The sequence below is a fragment of the Macrotis lagotis genome, chromosome 1 (genome assembly GCF_037893015.1).
Source record: "Macrotis lagotis isolate mMagLag1 chromosome 1, bilby.v1.9.chrom.fasta, whole genome shotgun sequence".
NCBI lineage: Eukaryota > Metazoa > Chordata > Mammalia > Peramelemorphia > Peramelidae > Macrotis > Macrotis lagotis.
The window spans coordinates 840411236-840433222 of record NC_133658.1 but is presented as its reverse complement, the minus strand read 5'-3'; the positions used below and the strand labels follow the sequence as shown (position 1 = coordinate 840433222).

Below are 21987 nucleotides of genomic sequence, written 5' to 3'. Positions count from 1 at the left end.
GTTACTGTATTTAGGAGAAGTTTTTATATGAAATTAAATACAGATGACTCTTGGTGTGTGATCCCAGAAACAGAAACCTTCTTTTTGGAGCAGATAGTTTTTGTTGAAAGTTAAAAGTATTTTTTTTACCTTGAACTAAAATATTGCTATCTTAACCATGGCTATCCTAAGTCTTCCCTAGAGGGAAACTTAAAGCCTAAAAATTTCAACCACTTCATTTCACAGACGAAATAAAAGTGTCAGGGATATTAGGTCTGAAGAGCTGGTGATGATTTTCATATCTAATCATTATTTAAACCAGGAAGCAATTTCAAATCTTTCCATTTCCATATCTAATCCTTTATTCAGTGTTCCATAACAAAAAGACAAATTATTCTAAATGACAGACACAAATAGTTGAAAACAGTGACCATGTCCCCCTCCTCAGACTTTCTCTTGTCCAAGCTAAAAATCTCCAAGTCTTTCAACTGATCCACATATGTTAATGTTTCTAATTTCCTCTTCTTTTTCATAACTCTAATCTATAAATAATTCCCTAATCTCAAGAAGCTCACAATCATTTGAGGGACAACATGTAAACATGAATGTACTAATAAAGAATATACATGAATAAATGGAGATGATCAATAGGTGTTAGGCCTGGAATTAAGAGGAATCAGGAAAGACTTTTTATATTATTTATTTTTTTCTAATTACATACAAGTAAGATTTTCAGCATTTAACTTTTTGTAAATTTCTGAGTTCCACATTTTTCTACCATCATCCTTCCACACCACACCAGTGATAACAAATAATCTAATATAGATTGTACATACAGTGTTGCTTAACAAATAGGAAAGACTTTCTTTAGAAATTGTGATTTTTAATTTGGTCTTGAAGGAAGCTAAGGAATGAAGAATGTGGAGATAAGCAAGAAGTACATTCTATGCCTGGAATTGAGAGTAGAAAGTGTAAAAATACTAATGGAAAAGCAACCATATTGATGGAATCTGGTTATGAATGGCTTTGACTATGTAATAGATGATTTTGTATTTCATCCCAGAAGTGATAGGGAGTCACTGGAGCTTATTAAGTAGAAGAGAGAAAAGTTCAGCTCTTTTTTGTAGGAATATCATTTTTGTATCTAAGTTGATAGACTGAAGTAGGGAGAGATTTGTGGCAGTTAAACCAATATGCAGATCATTAAAATAATCCTGGTATGAGGTAAAGAAGGACTGTACCAGGTTGGTGACAATGTGAAAGAAGAGACAGAGGTAAATGTGACAGATATGTTACAAAATAAAATCAATAGACCTTGGAAGCACATAGGATATGGGTGATGAGAGAGAGTGAAGTTTTAAGAATGATACCAAGCTGAGAGTCTGAATGACTAGGACAATGGCATTCCTTCAACAGTAATAGGGAAATCAAGAAGAGTATGAAAATTTGGGGGAAAGTTAGAGATCAGTATTCAACATATTGAGTTTAAGATATCTAAAGGTCATCATATTCAAAATGTCCAATAAGCAACTTGAGCTATGAAACTGGAGGTCAGCAACTGCATAGATAGAAATGATAAGGAGGAAGAATTATTAGGAGGAAGATCATGAATCTGCAGGAGCTGATAGGATCACCCAAGTAATGATAGTACAGAAAGAGAGGTAGACCTAGTGTCTATGACTTCAATTAAGATCTAATAAAGGAGACTGGCAAAGAACAGGAGAGAATATAGTCACAAATTCCCAAAGAGAAAAGGGAGAATGACAGGGTCCAAAATTACAGAGAGATGAGAAGAATGAAAATTGAAAAAACTCATCATATTGGACAATTAAGAGACTTTGGAGGGAGCAGTTTCTGGACACTTGAATCTCTGAAAGGATTAAGGATTCATTCTTCATATGTCCTCAGTTTTTCATTATCATTATGATAAAAGTCCTTTAGCATTCAAGACTAAAAGTAACAAGAGAACTATCTATATTCTATCTATAACAAGCAAACGTATCAAATTACACATACTTCAAACCATTTTTTATCTTTACTGTAAATGACACATAGGTCTAACCATTTTATAACTTTACTGTAAATGCGATGTACTTGTTCCCACATATCAAGCAGATCATTTCTTTGTCCATATTAATCTTTTCCCTTATATCATTGTATTCTTAAAGTAAAAGAAATTTTATCTTGACACGTAGGTTTCATTATTTTACAGGATCTCAAATATATGTTTTATTTACAAAACAAAACAAAAAAAGTGTTTGCAACAAATGCATAAGAAAAAAGTGTGCAAGATGTGTCTAAGTAATTATAAGGAAATATATTTAATTGTCTATCTTTTTTATAGTAATGTCTTAAATACAATTATAATCAGTTAGCATAATTAAACTTAGAAATTACAAATTTTCATCCATTTTTTCCTTATGTATAAAAATAAATGTATTGCATCAGTGAACTTAGCTTTGTCCTTCATGATGGTCTTAAATTCTGCTCTTTCTATTATCTATGATTCCATGACATCCATTAGGCTTTCACGTCATTCACATCATTCACACCATTTGAATCATTTATTTGAACCCAAACAGAATCTGTTCCTTCCTTTTGATGGCCCTGTTTCTGACTATGCTATTCCTCTCATTTTCTGCCTACTGTTTCCTACACAAATTCCCACCATACATTTTGGTCAATGCTGTTGTTGTTGTTCAGTATTTTCAATCATGTCTGACTCTTCATGATCCTATTTGGGGTTTCCTTGGCAAAGATATTAGAGGGGTTTGCCATTACCTCCTCCAGTTCATTTTTACAGATGAAGAACTGAAACAGAATTAATAAGTGTCTGAGGTCAGATTTAGAGTCATGAAGAGGGATCTTCTGATTTCCAGACCCATCCACTGCAAAACTTAGATGCTCTGCACCATACCTTTGCCTACTAACATTGTTACCCAACCAGTATAGGTTTATACCTCTGCTCTTAGGACACATCACTTCCCAAGTTTGGCTAGTCTAGCCTCAAGCAGTGATCCTCTAAAGTTAACTTTCTAGAATAGCCATACTTGGATAAAAGACTAACTACTTTCTATATAGCTCCACCTTTACCTGCTGAATATTAATGAAAGACTTCTAATATGAAAGTCTTGTGAAAAGACTTAAGAAAAGACTGCCAATAATCACTCCTCTCAGACAGTTTGGAATTCCTTGGTCCCCAATCTGTCTAATAACTCCCTAGTGATTATCTGAATAATCAAGGAATTTGCCTAGAGCAGTGTTTGCTCTGAGCCCTAGGGCTTTCCTTAAATACAGGTTTTAGAAAAACCCCATAAAAAATGTTATTCCTAGAGGTATGTGAATTTAAAATAAAGCCTCTCCCCTTCATTGATCATTGACCTGAGTAAATACTGCAGCCAAAAGAGAAACAGGAGCCCCTCTGCTACAGGATTAGTGAATTAGTTCTTATCTAAATTTCAGGGCTCTGAACCCCCAGACATTTAATCAGAGCTAGAAGACAGAATAGACAGGGAAGAAGTGGGGAATTAAACTTCCAATAATGGGGAAAGACACTTGAAATGTAGTTGATGATATTACTGCAAATAATTACTGGAAAACCACAAGAATGTTAGTGAAGTTAGAAGAAAGTAGGAAAAACAAACTAGGACATTAGCATGAGAGAAGGAACTGGATGGAGTTCAACTGAGCAAGAATAAATTTCAAATACAAAAACCATACAGAAATTACTTTTGTATTCTATAGTAAAATTTTGTGTACTACTGACTTTTTATACATTTTCTGTCTTTAAGAAATCAGATTTCTTGTGGAGTGTCATATAGAGAATGATGCTCTACTGATGGAAGAAAAGAAAATCAGTCTGGTTCACTGCATCCCAAAATATTAGAACAAGTGCTAGCTCCTTTCTTTAAAGTCTATTTATTGAAATGATTTTAAAAATGGAAGTTTGCATGGTGAATGACAACTCTCATAGAAGAACCTCTTTCCTAGAGAATCAGACAGACTCCATGACCACTTACTTAGGTCTAATTCTGCTGCCAGATCAGCAAAGTAAAGATCGTATTTAAGAAAGAAACTTACTCCAAGCAACTGTAGCACATGAGGATGCTGATGGGAATATAAGGAATTTCAAGAGAAAAAGAGAAACAACCATTTGGTCCTTAGAACCATTAAAAAATATGAAGCACACATATGGGGGCCAAATCAGAGTAAGTCTTGGTCAGGACTGTCCAACCTTAGGTTATCTCAGGGCCACATTAAAAGAAAATCATTATTCGAGGGCTGCACCTAGAATAAAAAATACAGTACACTGTTATAATAATTAATTTGTAGTTTTATCATAGGATTAGTGCTATGAAAAGTCATAGTCCTTTTAACTTATTAAAAAGTGGGGGAACTCGAGTTATCAATACAACAGGGAAAGACAAAGCAGGAAAGGAAATGCAAATCAACAAAACAACAGGTTAGGTGCATACTGACCAGTCTGAATCATACAGACCAGAACACATCCCACAGACTGAAAATTGTGAGCCTTATGTTCTGTCTGTAACACTTTTGAAAAAATCAAAGGGAATTGACATCAATGAGATTATTTATTGAATTGATTGAATTGAAAAATCTAATACACATTTCACTCCTGAAAAATTAAAACCCATAGATGGATCATATAAAATAGCATTGAAGCTTTATTTTACACATCCCTGGTATAGATAAAGTTCAGTTAATCTCCAAATCATTCCTGTGAGCCTCAGCTTTTTCCATTACTTGTCTCAAAATTTCAATTTCTAATTGTGTTCTCAACTTTTTTACAGGACAGAATCAACCTCATAATTATACAGGCAATTTTACTAGAGTATAATAGAAATATCACTTTTTATTTTTACAAAAATTCAGTTACAGAAGTACATTTTCGCAATACTCAAAATTATAGAAACTTAGAGGCAGAAGGGATTTTAAAGGGCATTTATCCTTAGCTTGAAGAAATGAAGTGATGAGTGGAGCTCTCAGTCTTCTGTGACCTTTGGATAGATTTAATAAAACTTGATATCTTTCTTCACATCATCATAATTTCCCCCTATTATCCCTCCAACAACCTTCCTCAGAGTATCATTCTGCATAATAAATGATATTGTTACAGATCAAAAATTAAAAGGAAATACCAGTATGATAGATCAAAACATTGGGGAAAGACTGAAAATATATGCAGTAAATCACACTTGCAAAGTTCACACCTCTTTAACTAGCTTTCTAAGATTTATTTCACAATTTTCTCCTTACATTGGTCCTAATTTGCCGAATATGAAGGAGCCCATACAACATAAATGTTGTAATCTTTAGGGCCTTTTCTGTGCTGTGGAAGGCTTTCTCCATTCAATCCTCATTTCCTAAGCCATGTTGCACTTTTGGTTATGCTATCTTGGGCAGGAGAAAGTTTAGTAAATAGTATGTAGTACAAAGTACCACTGACTGTATGTATATATGTATGTACATGTGTCAGCAAATGAGGAAGATGCATGAAGCTGCTTCAGATGATCCTAAAGTGAATAACTAAGGGGAATCCAAAAAAGATCTCAAAACTGACAGTGTCAAAGAGGATACCAGAAAGTGTCTAGGTGAAGCTTACCTTAACTAGAAAGAATCTCAGGAATAGATTCCAAACACAAGTGGCTAGATGAGCAACTAGAACATATCTAATTCAGAAATTCAACACCTAGCTCATTTGTGCATTCAGATCAATACAACTTTAGAGAACCAAGAAAATACTCAACACTTCTTTGACTATCTTTTCTGGGATGATTTCTCAGAGTGTTAATCCTGTTAACTTCAGAAATACTGATTTTATACCACATGATAATCAAGTTTCTATTTTTTCATTAGGTGGGAACTGTTTGTGTACTATGCTCTTGCTGGAATTTGCATACATTCCATGTCCTTTGGAGAGCAGATTTACCTTGCAAAGTGTAACATAAAGAATAATGTTCTACCTATGGATGAGAAACTGAATGGATCAAGAACTGGCTCATTGCATCCCAAAATTCTAGAATTAGAGTAAGAACTTTAAAAATAGAAAAAAATTATTGCTATGAAATAAAAACAAATATTTTTATATTGAAAGAAAATATTTGAGACATCCTTTTTCACAGAAACTCATTGCTGTCAAATATGAACAATAAATGATTTAATATGTAGGAGTATTAATTCCCAGTAACTATTGTCTGCACACTAGGAGCATTTTGATACTTACAAAAATCCAAGAGAGTAAAAATTTTAAATGCCAAACTAGAACTAGATCAGGGGTATATCTGGGTAAAATTTAGTTAATTCTTCCAAAGTTTTCCTAGGGAGTCCCATCTTTTCCTCAGCACCTACCTCTCTAAAATTCTTACATGTCTATCATGACTCAGCTGTACAATTGCACAGTTAACTTTTGAGCCAGACACACATGAAACAAAAAAGCAGAAATCTCAATTACAAACCTGATGACAGTCAGAATCTCAAAATATTTGGATTAAATATTCTTAGAGTAGGACAGAAAATCAATGGTTATACATCATATGTTTGAAGATATCTAGTGATGGGAAGCCCACTATCTCTTAAGAGAGTCAATTATTTTTGAATAACTCTCTAAAAAATATTTGAAAGTTTTCACTTTATGGTGAGCCTAACATCTTATGGTACCATATGAAAATTCTCTTCTTCTTTGCTTTAGTCTCAATCTTACAAAAAGCTACATGTCCTACTTTTCTTCTTGATTCTATCCCCTCTTGATTTCTTTTTGTTTCTTTGTTTGTTTTGCAAGGCAATGGGAGGTAAAGTGACTTGCTCAAAGTCACACAACTAAGTGTCTAAGGGCAGATTTGAACTCAGGTCCTCCTGACTCAGGGCTGGTGCTATATTCAATGTGCCACCTAGCTGCTCCCCCTCCTGTTTTCTAATGAAACTTAACACATTGATCATTCACTCTCTCGAATTTTTTTCTTTTCTGTTCTCTTATTTTTTGTTGCCTACAGCTAGACCCAGCTATCCCTCATTCTTTGAAAAAAAAAATTATCATATATCACATGTCATGATCCCCTCAAGCTACCATCCTATTTCTTTTCAACATTTCACAGCAAAATTCCTAGGAAAAAACTGAGCACATTTTGTAGATTCTACTTTCTCACCATTATTTCAAATTCTTAAAATTTTATGTTGGCCAATATGACCACAAAGGACAAAATTCCAAGTTGAAAGGGATGTGGGAAATCTGGGACACTAATACTTGGTGAAGCTGAGAACTCATTCAACCTTTCTGGAGATCAATCTGGAATAATTCCCAAAAGACAATAAAAATGTGCATACCCTTTGATCCAGCAATACCACCACTGAAGAGATCATGCAAAAATGTAAAAAGGTCATTTGTACATAAATATTCATAGCATACTGTCTGTGGTAGCAAAAAACTGGAAATTGAGTGAATGTCCATCAATTGGGAAATGACTGAACAAATTGTGGTACATGTATGTTGTGGAATACTATTTTTCTATTAGAAACCAAGAGGGATAGGAATTCAGAGATGTCTGGGAAGACTTGAATGAACTGATGATGAGCAAGATGAGCAGAACCAGAAGAATATTGTACACCCTAATGACAACATGGTGGTGATGATCAATCTTATTGGACTAGTTCATTCCATCAATGCAATAATCAGGGAAAATTTTAGAGCACCTATGATGGAAAATATCATCTGTACCCAGAGAAAGAATTGAGGAGTTTACACAAAGACCAAAGTCTATTACCTTCAATTTTTTTAAATAAAAAAGTGACTAATGATCTACATAATTTTGCTATCTCCAATATTTTGTTTTCTCCTCAAGGATATGATTTCTTTCCCAACAAATTCAATCCCAATCAATGCATACCATGGAAACAATGTAAAGTTTACCAGACTGCCTTCTGTGGGGGGTGGAGGGGAGGGAAGCAAGGAGAGGGAAGAAAGATTGTAAAATTCAAAACCTTACAGAAAAATAACAGGTAGAAACTACTATTGAATATCATTGGAAAACAAATAAAATATTAATTTAAAAAATTTGCTTCACCATTCAGTCTATTGAGTTTCTAATGATCTCTTTCTCACTATTTTTGTTATATCCATGTCCTTGACCTCAGAAGTATTTACCAATGTGGATTACTACTTCCTTTTTCATGCTCTCTGGTTCATAGATTTTCACAACACTGTTCTTTGTTCTTTCTTGGTTCTCTTTATACTGTTCCAAATGATTTTTCCTACTCTTTTCACTTCTCTCTTCATGTGAGTGGATTCCATCTCTCTGCATTTGTCACTTTCCTCTTTTTCTACATATTGTCTCAATAATGTTATCAACTCCTATAGATAAAACTATCATCTATCTCTAGCTAACCCTAAAATTTACCTATCCAACTCATCTATTTTCTGAGCTTCATTCCAACATCTTCTATTACCTGCTTAAAATCTTTATCTAGGTGTCTAATAAACCTACCATACTCAATATGCCCCAAACTAAAGGAGTCATTCATCCCTTATACCTATCCCTCATCTTAACTTTTGTATTTCTCTTAAAGGTATCATCATACTTTCACTTACTCAGTGTGGAAAACTAGGAATTATGTAAGGTTCTTCTCTCTCCCTCTTATTACCCCTGCTATAGTTATTTACATGCAAATTTTTTAAAAATTCTATATTCTCAACATCGAAACATTGAACATAATTCTATGCACGGTACAATCATCCTAGTACAAGCTTTTTTCTAATCTCATCTGAACTATTTCAAATATCTCCTTCTTCTGCAACAAAACCATCAGTTAATTTATCATTTCTAAATCATCAATCTGCTCAGGAAAGTTCAGTGATTCCATTTTGGCTTTAGAATAAAGCATAACTCTTCTAATTGATATCTATACATGTCACAATAAGACTCAAGTGTGGCTGATCACATCTTACTTCTTTCCATATGCTCAAAATTTCAGGCACACTGATCTGCTCACTAAAACCTATGCATGAAGTCTATCCCTCATATCTGTGCCTTGTACCTGGAATCATCTCCCTTCAAATCCTTTTAGCTTGTAGCTCCCATCACCTTCAAAGATCAGCTCAAGTGCTATCTCATTCATAGGGATTTTCTCAATTCATAAAGTCCTTAGTACTTTTCCAATCATGGAGTATTTATTTTCTACATATCTATTTACTTATCTCTAGAAAATAAGATCAGGGTAGTTAAGGACTTTTGTTTGTTCTTACCTTGTATTTTTATCATTCTACATAATAATTGACAAATAGTTACTGGCTACTTAATTAATCCATAAAAAAGAGGCAGAAGGGATTAGGCTTTCTTTTGCAGGTCAGAAGAGGCCTCTCTTCTTTAGGATAAACAACCAGGATTCCTTAACTGTTTCTGATGTGTCTTGGTCTCCAGTCTTCTTACTGTTCTATGATCTTTGTTCCAAATATGCACCTTCCTAAAAATCTTCCATCCAGAAGTCCACAGAATTACCCACTTATATATGACCTAGTCTGGGAAAAGAAGAAAGGCATCATTGGTCCTCTTGATCTCTCACTATCATCCTTCATTCAATTTAATTTATTTCGAAGAAGTGAGTTGGCTTTTTCCTAGAACATTCTAAACCAATTACATTGTCAACCTGATTCCTTTTTTTAATCATTCTCCTTGTTATCATTCTTTTTTATCTATATATTTTCTAATTTGAAACTCACAATAGCCCCTGTTTTTATAATTCTCATTAATATCAGTCAATTATTACGAGCTTGAGAGGGTAGAATATTAAATTTCTAGGGTATGCATTTAAATGTAGGAAATCAATAAATGCTATAAATAAAACAGGATTTATTGCTTTATTTTTGATTATAGGGAATTTTTAAAAAGTAATGGAGAATATTTTGAAAATAATTTGAATCTGAAATTGTTTCATGAATTTTTAAACAGTTAGTTATTATAACTGCAAGAACACTATGAAGCACAAAATATAGTTATTATTTTTTATACTTTTTAAGAAGATATTGAGGGGAAGCATAGCAATTAATTTGTCCATTGCAACAGAGTGTAAAAAAATAGAATTTTCATGACATTATTTGCTTCACCTGTAGAAGAAGAGAAAGATAAGTTTTATGAAGTGAAAATGAAATGAATAAGCGTGAGGAGAATAACCAGGCGGGGGTTAAGCTTTCTAAAATCATACTACTTAACATACTCTATTATAGGACAATTGAACTAGTCATCATTCCTCTTTCTCATCTTGTCTTTTGCCCCTCTTTCCTTTGTTCATTTTATTCCTCAAACCTGGAATGAACTTCTCAATTTAATTTGTATTTTTTTTTTGAGGTTTTTGCAAGGCAAATGGGGTTAAGTGGCTTGCCCAAGGCCACACAGCTAGGTAATTATTAAGTGTCTGAGACTGGATTTGAACCCAGGTACTCCTGACTCCAAGGCGGGTGCTTTATCCACTACACCACCTAGCTGCCCCATCGCCACCTAGCCACCCCTACAATTTGCATTTTATATGCCCCTTCCTTCAAGACTCAACCCATATTTAACCTACTCAATCTTTTCTTGATTTCCCCAGATGAAACTATAGAATTTTTACAGCACTTCACGTGGACCTATTAAAAGCTTTCATAATACAGTGATTTTTTTCATGACTATTTATACTATAGTTCATTCACATTTACATAACAAACTCCCTGAAAGAAGTTTCTTCACTGCATTCACAAATCCATTCATTCATTTATCTATCTATCCATTCATTTATTTCTATCCTGTTAGTAGGTGCATTATGGTAAATACTCAATTTAGATGTAATTGGATAAAATTGAATTTATTCAAGGGATGATAAAGCTGATAATAGAGATGATCAGGTTATGTAGGACTGTTTATTTTTCTTAAACAATCAGTATTTTAAAGTCCAATAAACAAACAAAACCAACAACCATAATGTGTTAGATACTATGTCTGATCTTAATGTTTTGATTCATGATATTTTCCTTATATTATGGGAATTTTACCTTTATATTTACTTTCCTTTAATCTACTTCTTTTCTGCACATTTTTTCAGCACATATTTCTGTGCATGTCAGATTACCAATACAACTTTTTGACTTATAGACTAAACTATCAAATGAAAAAGAAAAAAAGATATTCTAATCCATTTGTGTCTCTTCAGGACCTCCAAATGAATCAGTTCCTACTGGGCTCCCACAGAGTAGGTGACACTCTGTGATAAGCATTAACATACTCATCTATAGGGCATGCCCAAACCCAATGATAAAGTTTCACCCTTTTTCCTTTTTGCTGCTAGGCATCCCAGGTCTAGAATCTATGCACATCTGGATTGGTTTCCCTTTCTGCATAGTATATTTGATTGCACTGGTGAGGAATATCACCATACTATTTATGATCCTAACTGGGAGGAGACTTCATCAGCATGCTGGCCACTATTGATCTGAGCTTTTCAATGGCCACTATCCCTAAAATGCTGAGTATCTTCAACTTGAGAGAGATCATTTTGGGAATTTGCCTAACAAGATGTTCTTCATTCATAATTTTACTGGCCTGGAATCAGCTATACTCCTGGCCACGGCCCACCCCACTTTGTTATAGTATCATTCTCACAAAAAGAGTGGTGACAGCAATTGGCCTTGGAATTCTGCTGAGATCTTTCCTTTCAGTGATTCCCTTTGTGTTCCTGATCCCATGTCTGCCTTTCTGTGGACAGCACATCATTCCCATATGTACTGTGAGCACATGGGTCTGGCCACCCTGGCTTATGCAAGCATCAAGGTCAATATTATATTAGCTGGGTGCCATTTCTTTCTTCATATTTGACATCATAGCCACTGCTATCTCTTATGGTCAGATTGTGCAAGCTGTCTTTCATCTTCCCTCCCTGGTTGCTCGTCTTCAAGACTCTAAGTACCTTTGGCTCCCATGTGTGTGATTTTGGTCTTCTATACCCCTGCCCACTCCTCATTCATGACCCATCTCTTTGGTCAGAATGTTCACCATTAAATCCACATCCTCTCTGCCAATTCGTATGTTGTGGTTCCACCAATGATCAACACAGTTATCTATGACCAACCAGATCCAGGAATGGAAGCTAAAGATATTCTCACAAAAGCAAAACATGGAATGGGATATCCTGACTGAGTCTCTATATGGTTCAAAAGGTTTTGTTGGGTCATGAATGAAGGTACTTGCTTGGAATATATTCCAGTTTCTTCTGATGATCTCATAAGGATTTTCAACTTCTCCTAGGTCATGTACATATGCCTTTCTGTTGAAACATGACAACTGTAACTTCCTTGTGTTTAGTAACTTAATGGTGGGGCTCAGAATTGGGGATACAGCTTCTTCTGGGCCCATTTTTTACATACTCATTCCTCACAGTAATTAACAATAATATAATAAGCAGAATTTCATTCTGAGTATATTAAATGATTTTCTACAAGATGAAGAAGTTATAAGACATAATGAAATTTAGAAATTAAGATATACTATTCATGAACAGAGCAATCATAAGTATATTATCAAGATGAATATTTTGTACATCTTTTTTTCTCACTCTTTGAGACAACAGTTCAGTGATTAGAACTTTAGTTTTCAGACTCAAAAGATCTAGGTTCATGTTCCCACTTTCAATATTTACTGACTATCTGAAACTGGACTCAAAATTTAATTTAATTCTTTCTCATTTTGATCATCTATAAAATGATGACACTTTTGCCATCTAAGTTTCCTGGGTTATTGCGAAGACTTTTAAAACTCAACATGTTACATAAATGTAAGTTGCTGTAAACCAATAAATCAATGTTTTTTTTAAAGTATTTATTACATTCTAGGTAATGGAAATACAAAAAAATAATAAAAGTCCTTAGTGACAAGAAAGCAACTTTTAATGGTGGAGAAAATAAGTGCAAATAGAAATAAATACAAAAGAAATTTGGAGAGAATAAAGACAGAAGATTGAAATACTTAGCACTATGCTTGGTACATAGTAAGCCTTCCATAATTCCTTTCTTTCTTTCTTTTTTCCATTCTTCCTTCTTTCTTCCCTTCCTCCATTCTTTCCTTTTATCATATCATTTTTCCTTTACTCTTTCCCTTCTTATTCTCTCCCTTCTCTTTTCCTCATTTTCTCCCCCTTTTCTTCTCTCTACTCCCTTTATCTGCCTGCTCCCCACCACTCCTTCCATGCTGTTTTCCTTGACTTCCCCATAAAGATAGATCCTTTATGGTTAACTAAGTAGGGAAAGGTCTTAGTTAAATGAGATTTGATAAAAGAATGTTTTTAGTACAATGCAATATTGTGTTCTCTCTCTCTATCCCTTAGGTGACTGGGGTAAAGAAAGTCTTCTCATGTTTCCCTATATTCTATATGTTTATCATTTCGTATGGAGTGGTATCATTCCAATATTTTTATGAGCCACAATATGTGTAGATATTGCTGACCGAATGAGCATAGACTTTATCTTCATATATTTATGCTATGAATATGGGAAGAAATTGCAAAGAGAAAATAGATAAGGATTCATACTGTCTTTCTTTGACCCTAGGAGTTCTCTCATTCTCTCTTTTACTTTTGTTCCTCTTGTCAGCATTATTGATATCTTTTCTGTCAGTCTTCAATTATCATATAATTGTTGATATTTAATTCTTCTCCTTTCCCAACAGAATATTTTCTCAATTATTCTCTCACTGATACTAAATGGTTTTCTTAGAGAGGAACAGAGGGTTAATAAAAATATTATTTAGATTTCAATACAGTATGCACAAGATTATATGTATATATGTGATGATTCCTGCATTGAGCCTAGGAAAGTTCAAATGAGCTGATTGATGGGTACCAAATAACTTAGAAATATTGATGGCCAGTGTCTGTGAAACTGATCTTCCCATCTATAGCATGCAAAGATTGAGACATTGTTCAATGAATAAGGAAAAATCAAGGATTATTTCCAAATAATAAGATGTGATGCCAAGAATTTATTCTTCAATATGTCAGTTCTTCCCAGAGACAGATTTTTTACCACACTTAAGACTCGATTACACTTTAGACTTCATCCTTCTTGTTTCCAAGGATAATTTCTCCTGATATGACATTGAATATGCACAATATGGAAAAAAAACACTTTTCATTATCTTAGAATCCCTTTTTAACATAGTATATAGTAATAACGACATATAATTGTGGGGGGACTGAGCAAGTTGTATACAGAAATACACATAGAGAAATAGTAATAGTCCCAAGATAGATAGATATAATTTTGTTCAAATACTACCAGATTTGAAGTTACAGCACTTGGGTTCAAATCTTGGGGTATTTTTTTTAATTACTCTCTTTCCTTAGGAAAGTACCTTGACTCACCTACCCTCTTTAAGTCTTAATTTCCTCATTTGGAAAATGAGATGATGGTGTAGATAGATGATCTCTAAAGTTTTTTAGCTATAAATCTATGGATCTCTGAAAGGTAGTTAACAGGAAGAATTGGAGCAATTATTTGCAACAGGGGAATCTTGTTTTAATGTAGGCAAAATATTTTATAAATATTATCACTTGAATCCTATAATAATCTTGTGAGGTAATTTCTATCATTATCCCTATTTTATATGCAAATGAAATGAAACTGAGAAAGGCTGTTATTTCTTCTAGTTCTTATAGTAAATATGTCTCTGAGTTCAGATTTGAATTCAGGTAGTTCTGGCTTTTGGTTCAGTGTTCTATCTACTGTACCTCCCCAACAACTTGAAAAATATTCTTATTTATGTAAAGATTGGACTTCTCAGGTTGTTTCTGGACATCAGATTCTCTGTATTATATTTGGACTAAAGTTGTGATTTCAATTGAAGCCTCCATCTGACCTTAATATCTCAACATTGATATTTCATAAATATGTAATTCATTCATGCATGTTTATTGCAAGTACGCATGCTTTTTTCATTTGTGTAAATGATGTGTCTCACCATTGCCATTTGTGTCACTCACAACTGGAGTTCCTCAATAGTTCCATGACTCCCAACCAAGAACTATTTCTAGAATAATCATGTATTTAAAAAAATATCTCTTTGTGTTGATAATCATTAAAAATTATACTCAACAAAACAGAACAATATAATCTCTTTTCCTCTATTCTAGTATCGATGCAACATTGGCCCTGGAGTCAGAAGAATGGAAATTCAAATCTAACCTCAGACATTTGTCACTTACTGGTCATGTGAACTTGGGCAAGAAATTTAACCCTGACTGCCTCACATCCAGTACCATCTCCAATCTTCCTGATTCATATCTGGGCACTGGACCCAGATGCCTCTAGAGGAGAAAGTGAGACTGGTGACTTAGCATAGCACCCTTGCACTCTAATCCATTTAATGCGCTTGTCATGTATCAATTCTCAGGTGTCATGGTCTTTGAGAATGAAGGACAAACATCATTCAATTCTAAGCCTATTAATGTCTATTGGGAGTGACTGTCCAGAATTTATGTATTCAGATACTAATTTAATTGACTATTTTTTTTATTTATTTAAGGCAATGGAGTTATGTGACTTGGCCAAGGTCACACAGCTAGGCAATTTTTAAGTGTCTGAGGCCAGATTTGAACTCAGGTGCTCCTGACTCCAGGGCCAGTGCTCTATCCACTGTGCCACCTAGCTTCTCCCCATTTGACTTGTGCAAAATATCCTTTATTATACATGTGAAACTGACATTTTTGCCTAGCCCAATGCTTGTTTAGGCACTATTTCATGTTAATAATTTAAAAATTGTTGAGCAAATTATTTTTGAGGTTATATTTTCAAACAAATATATTAATTCTAACATTTTCACCTTATTTGCTGTGCCCTTATTTTGCCCTTGTCCAAGCAAAGAAAAAAATATAAAATAGTAGGTTGTCTCCTTCCATGAATCTCATCAATTTTTGCAATAGAATAGATGCCTATCTTCCCTTTCCCCCTATTCCTTTTATATATACATATATTTGTTCACTAATATCCCTGCCTAGTAGGAAGTCATTCATGCTCACCCAGTTCCTAATTCTATTCCTTCTAGGCAATTCCCTGAGTACTGGCCCTTATGCCTACACTGTTGGAATGGGCAAGTCCAGTAAGGTTGATCATCACCCTCAGAGATTTAGTTATTAAAAATAAAGGCATTGGAAATTTCCTGTTCCCCAAGGATAGACCCTAGGGAGGGTTCAGGAGTTTTAAGGCTGATGTCACTCAGTTGTTTTTACAACATAATATTTCTCTCTTCACACCTATCCAGAGGTTAAAGAGTAATGTCGAGAAAGATACAAGATATCCTTCAGATATCAGTCTTGGTGAGTCACACAATGGACTCCGGCTTTATTTCTTTTTTACCTTGGAAGTTTTATTTATTTTGATCTCATATTATTTTCATTTCTAGAAATATCTTTCTTTCTTACCAGTGAATGATCTGTTTTAAAAGAATAAAAAGAAAGAAAAAACAGTTCACCAAAACTAATCAATATATTGATTATGATAATATATGCAATGTTTCACATAGACTCTGACTTGTGCAAAGAAAACTGTGGGTTACATTTTTTTTCATACCCTAAACATAATTCTACAATTGCTTCTTAGGAGTCAGGTAGAGGGGAATAGTGAATGTGATGAAAAGATGGAAGAATTTGGGGAGGAAAGAATTCCAGACTGAGGGGTGAGTAGCATGAGAAAGAAAGGTTTTATTCAGACAGCAAATGGAAGGGGGCCAGAGGTTTTCTTGAACATTGAATAAAAACTATTGATCATTGTGATTCATTTGTTTTATATTTTGTGGGGGAAATGTAAAAAAAAAGGAACAGGGTAATAGGTTTATCCTTTGTGAAATCAGAAAGGAAAACTCAAAACAGAAAATGGTATACTCTACAGAAACACAAATTTAAAAAAAAAAATTTCAGCATAAAAAAACTTTTCCTTTATGATTGAAGAACTAGTTAGGAATAATATAGAGGGGATACCAATAGAAAAAAATGGTTTCATATATAGATTGTGAAATGAAAGTGATCTTTGAAAATTTTTTAATTTAATCAACTCTGACATTTTCTAAATGCAAAACTTTGCCTCAGCAAGAGAAAATGACCTGTCCAAGATCACACAGATAAGAAAAAGTTAGATCAGGATTTGAACCCATGTGTTCTCCCTCCAAATCCAAAGGCTGTTTTTATATATCACTCTGCTTTTATACAGACTGGGATATTGAATCAACTGTTCAGTACTCATTTAGCCATAAGAGTTTTTTATTGTTTATAGTTTCTGTTTTATTTTAGCAAAGAAAGAATGTTAATGTTCTTTTTCATTGTGACTGACTCAAATTGTTATAGACTAGACTGAAATGAATCTGTAGGGTCAAATGTTTCAGAGAAATGAGTCTTCTCAGATATTGAGAAACTCTTACCAATTTGTTGCCCAATAGTTTATCCCTAATCCCTGTACCTCTCCTCCTCTATTTCTTTGTCTTTCTGACTTTCTTGATCTCTCTAGGGCAACCCTGAGTGGTAGGGAAATGTTGAACTAATATTATTAGGTTAAGTTGCTATGCACTTCCATTTGCCCAATGAACACTTAATTAACATCATTAACTTTTTCAAAGTGACATTTACCAAGGAAATTTAGTAAGAGTCAAAGTTATAATTTCATCTTATTCCTAGTTGCACACTTTCCCTTTACCATCTATGGTCCTAGGGAGACTGGAATGAAATTTAATACAATGTCTAAATAATTTTCATCCTCCAATTAAACTTCTATGATTAGTGGATGTATGATTATACATTCCTGCTCCTGCTAGACTTAATCAAGTGGCATGTCAGTAGATCTCTTCCCTGTACTGTTTGACTTTTGTTAGATTCTGGATTGGATTCTAATTCTTGGATTTACTGTTAACTCATTTTTCTAAACTTGTGAAATTTCACGAGCTTATTACAATCTCCAATTGTCACTACCTGAAAAAAATGAAAAAGAAATAGAGGCACAACAGAGAAATAATTAATTGTATGGCCATGAGTTCTGAGCTTCATACTAGCACAAGTGAGAAAGAATCTGAAAGCATTAAAAGTCTAAGGAATTTTATTAGTTTGTTTACTGAAAACAAAAAATGACCTTTGAATATTTTATGCATTTTTATAATTTGGCTTATTTCTCCTTAATTCTGTTTTATGAGATAATGCGGTTACTTCCCTTTCTATATGTGTGCCTTTAACATAAATGAAAACTACATTCATTACTACCTGAATCTTATCTTCTTAATGTCAAATGTCAATACTTCCTTAAACTAATAATTTTATTGACTGGTTCAAGTTATTTGAAATTATTTCTTCCCTCCAATAGAAACAGTATAGTATAATATAGATATGGTATAATATCTAAATTGACAAGTTTGTTTAAATAATGATTCAGAGTTAAGAGGATAATTAGCACCCTAAAGAATTCAAGATGAGAAAATGACAAATCAAAGTTAATAAGCCAGGCCTAATAAGTCAAATCTAATTTGATGAAATTAAATATTTGGGAATATAAAGTTACATATTAGTGCTAAAACCAAACCAAACAAAACATTTGTACAATTACAGGTAGGGGAAGATGTGACAAGTCAATAATACTCTTTTTTTTAAAGCTCTCAATTTTTTTCTAGTGCACTAAAAAGTTCAGTATAAGTCAGTGTTATGGCATAGATACCAAGACTAATGGAAATTTGAGTTAATAGTGTATCTGTAATTTACTCTACTGAAGCACAATTTAAAATTTAGTGTTCAATTTTAGGTATCACATGTAAGAATGGACATTGAGATTGTGTTAATATGGACACATTGGAGAATTTTCAGGGAATGTTGATGACCAATGAAATCTTTTCAAGGTAGGTGCAAGAAACTGGGTACTTAAGTTGGAGGAAAAAAAGGACTTGGGGAAAACATGAAAAAAATGCTTCCAAGTATTTAAAATTTGTCCTACAGATAGAAGAATTTCTAAATGGAGAGAAATAGGCAGAATTGATAGAGGTTCAATTTCTGGCTAATTTAGGTCAATGTAAATATCCCCTTTGTAAGAATAGGTCTATCTCAAAGGGTAGTAGCCTGACTCTGAAGGCAATGCGCTCTGTATTGCTTGAGACCTTTACTTCGATGTTATATGTCTACTGTCATACCACTCTGAAAGCACCCGATCTGCTCTGATCTCAAAAGCTGAGCAGGTTTGGACTTGGTTAGTACTTGGATGGGATACCCCTTGGGAATACCGGGCACTATAAACTTTAAAGGGGCAATTAGGTACCACAGTGAATAGAACACTGGCCCCGAAGTCAGGAGGACCAGAGTTCAAATCCAACCTCAGACAATTCTAACTGTGAGGCTTTGGATAAGTCACTTAACCCTGATTACCTCATATCCAGGGCTATCTCCAGTAATCCTGATTTGTATCTGGAGGAAAAAATGAAACTGGTGACTTAGCACAGCACCCCCTCACTCAAATTCAATTCACATGCTTGTCATGGGAACATCTCCCTGATGTCAGAGTCTTCTTGGAAATGAAGGATAAATAGTATTATGTGAGTACTTGTTAAGTAAGTCATAGAAGAGATTTCTGTTCAGGCAAGTGTTTAGTGAGATCTTGTTCTAAGAAGTCCTGTAAAATTCTGAGATTATTTCATTCTAAAGGTATTTAAATAAATAAAACTTTTATGTCTCTCTAAGGATGCACATATATGAAAAGATAATCTTTAAATCTTTACAGTTTGAAAGTCCATCAGCAATGATCATGGCCTTCTACAACTATAAAAAGTATGTCCATTTCCAATGATACACAGTTCCATCCCCCCTTTTTCATATTATTGGGAATCCCAGGACTGGAAAATTTCCACATTTGGATTGGCTTCCCTTTTTGCATTGTGTACCTTATTGCCCTTTTGGGAAACATCACCATATTGTTTGTCATACATACTGAGAAGACACTTCACCAGCCCATGTTCTACTTTCTGGCAATGTTGGCCACCATTGATCAAGGCCTATCCACAACCAGCATTCCTAAGATGTTGGGCATCTTTTGGTTTAGACTGCGGGAGATCAGCTTTGAGGCCTGTCTCATTCAGATGTTTTTTATACATTTTTTTGCTGGAATGGAATCAGCTGTACTTTCATCCATGGCCTATGATCGCTATGTGGCAATATGTAACCCCTTGCATTATAACACTGTGCTCACCAACAGGGTCGTGGCCTTGATGGGTATTGGGGTGGTGGTAAGGATGTTTTTCACAGTGATTCCATTTGTGTTCCTGATCCTTCGACTTCCTTTTTGTGGAAACCATGTCATTCCTCATACCTACTGTGAACACATGGGCATTGCTCGACTGGCTTGTGCTAGCATCAGAGTCAATATGATCTATGGCCTATGTGCTATTGGAACTGTATTGTTTGACATTGTAGCTATAGCTCTATCTTATGTACAGATTCTCCAGGCTGTCTTTCATCTCCCCTCCCAGGATGCACGACTAAAAGCCTTGAGTACCTGTGGCTCCCATGTTTGTGTCATCTTGGCCTTTTATACTCCAGCCTTATTCTCTTTCATGAGCCACCGCTTTGGACAGAATGTTCCTCGTTACATCCATATCCTCCTGGCCAATCTGTATGTTGTTGTCCCACCTATGCTTAACCCTGTCATCTATGGGGTTAGGACCAAGCAGATCCGGGAAAAAGTGTTAAAGATGCTATTCAAGAATTAAGTCATAATTGAAACTCCAACATTTTAATTTGTACTTTCCAGTGATGCTTATAAAATATTCACAGTCTAAAGATAGCAATCATAACAAGAGATGCCTTTTCTAAAAATAATAATCCCACTCTTCTCTTGACATACTTTTAAAAGTCCTCTGGTGATATAACTCTATAAGGGGCTAATTACCACATTGATCATCTGACTGCCATGACAGTTAATTAATTCTATAAAAATGATTTTTCTTATTTTATACACTGACATCTAGTTCAATTCCCCTAGAAGGTAAGATATTGATATCAGTTTTGATTGAAACTGTGAATTAAGATTAGATTCTTCCTTAGTTATGATTAGCACTTCAAATGTCAGTTATTGGTCATTACCCATTTTTACTCTGATTTCTTGTTCCTTCATGCCTTCTCAGATTCTTCACATTATGTTCTTTTACATATTTCCTTAGCTCCACTAAAAATGAAATAAAATTAAAAAATAAACAAAATGCTCTAATATGCACATTTCTATAGACCATTTTGGTATCTCTCACTCTCTTTTATATCCAATCATTTAGATCATAATAGCATCTAGTATTTTTTTGCCTTTTTCTTTTATGAAAAAATTTACCTATGGATTAGTAATTGTAGTCCTTGATATCCTTTCCATTGAAACTTTACTTCTAAATAATAGAGAAAAAGGTTTTGGGATTTTCTTCAAGTACATGTGTGTAGTACATGACTAAAGCGGGATTATAAGCATTTACATAGTGCCTACTCTATACCAGACCTTGAGTTAATTCTTTACTAACAAAATCTTATTTTATCCACACAGCAATCCTACTATAATCACACATTTACAGTTGTAGAAACTGAGATGAATGGAGGTCAAGTGCCTTTACTGGGGATTCACGTTTGGACTTAGATTTGAATAAATATTTCTCTATCTCTAGGCCTAGAACTGTTCTGTCACCTAGCTGCCTATATGAAAAGAAACAATAGACTGTCAACTTATTTAAAACAGTCAAAACTATCCCTTTAATGGGATAGTAGACAGCAAGGTAGACCATGCAATCATATACACCAACCAAAGAGAATTTGAAATTGATGTCTTCTTCATTTAGAGGAGAAAGTAAGGGTTTCTGAGTAGAATGAAAATGTAAGAAGATCCATGTGGAAGAGGAAGAAGGTAAAAAAATAGTATTGGATGAGTGGGAAGTGTAGTGTGGATAAAAAAGTCTGTTGCTTGAAAGGATAAGAAAACTTAATGGAGTC

General features: G+C 34.2%; 1 protein-coding gene and 2 pseudogenes across 1 annotated transcript; all 3 read left to right on the top strand.

Annotated features, from left to right (window-relative positions):
• Positions 1 to 11270: 11270 nt before the first annotated feature.
• Positions 11271 to 12155, top strand: LOC141507685 (olfactory receptor 52E2-like; annotated as a pseudogene).
• Positions 12156 to 19149: 6994 nt separating this feature from the next.
• Positions 19150 to 19268, top strand: LOC141510315 (5S ribosomal RNA; annotated as a pseudogene).
• A 528-nt stretch (positions 19269 to 19796) lies between these two features.
• LOC141489574 (olfactory receptor 52E2-like) lies at positions 19797 to 20732 on the top strand. Its single transcript, XM_074190134.1, has one exon. It carries the CDS (start codon positions 19797 to 19799, stop codon positions 20730 to 20732), a length of 936 nt encoding a protein of 311 aa, XP_074046235.1.
• Positions 20733 to 21987: the final 1255 nt, after the last annotated feature.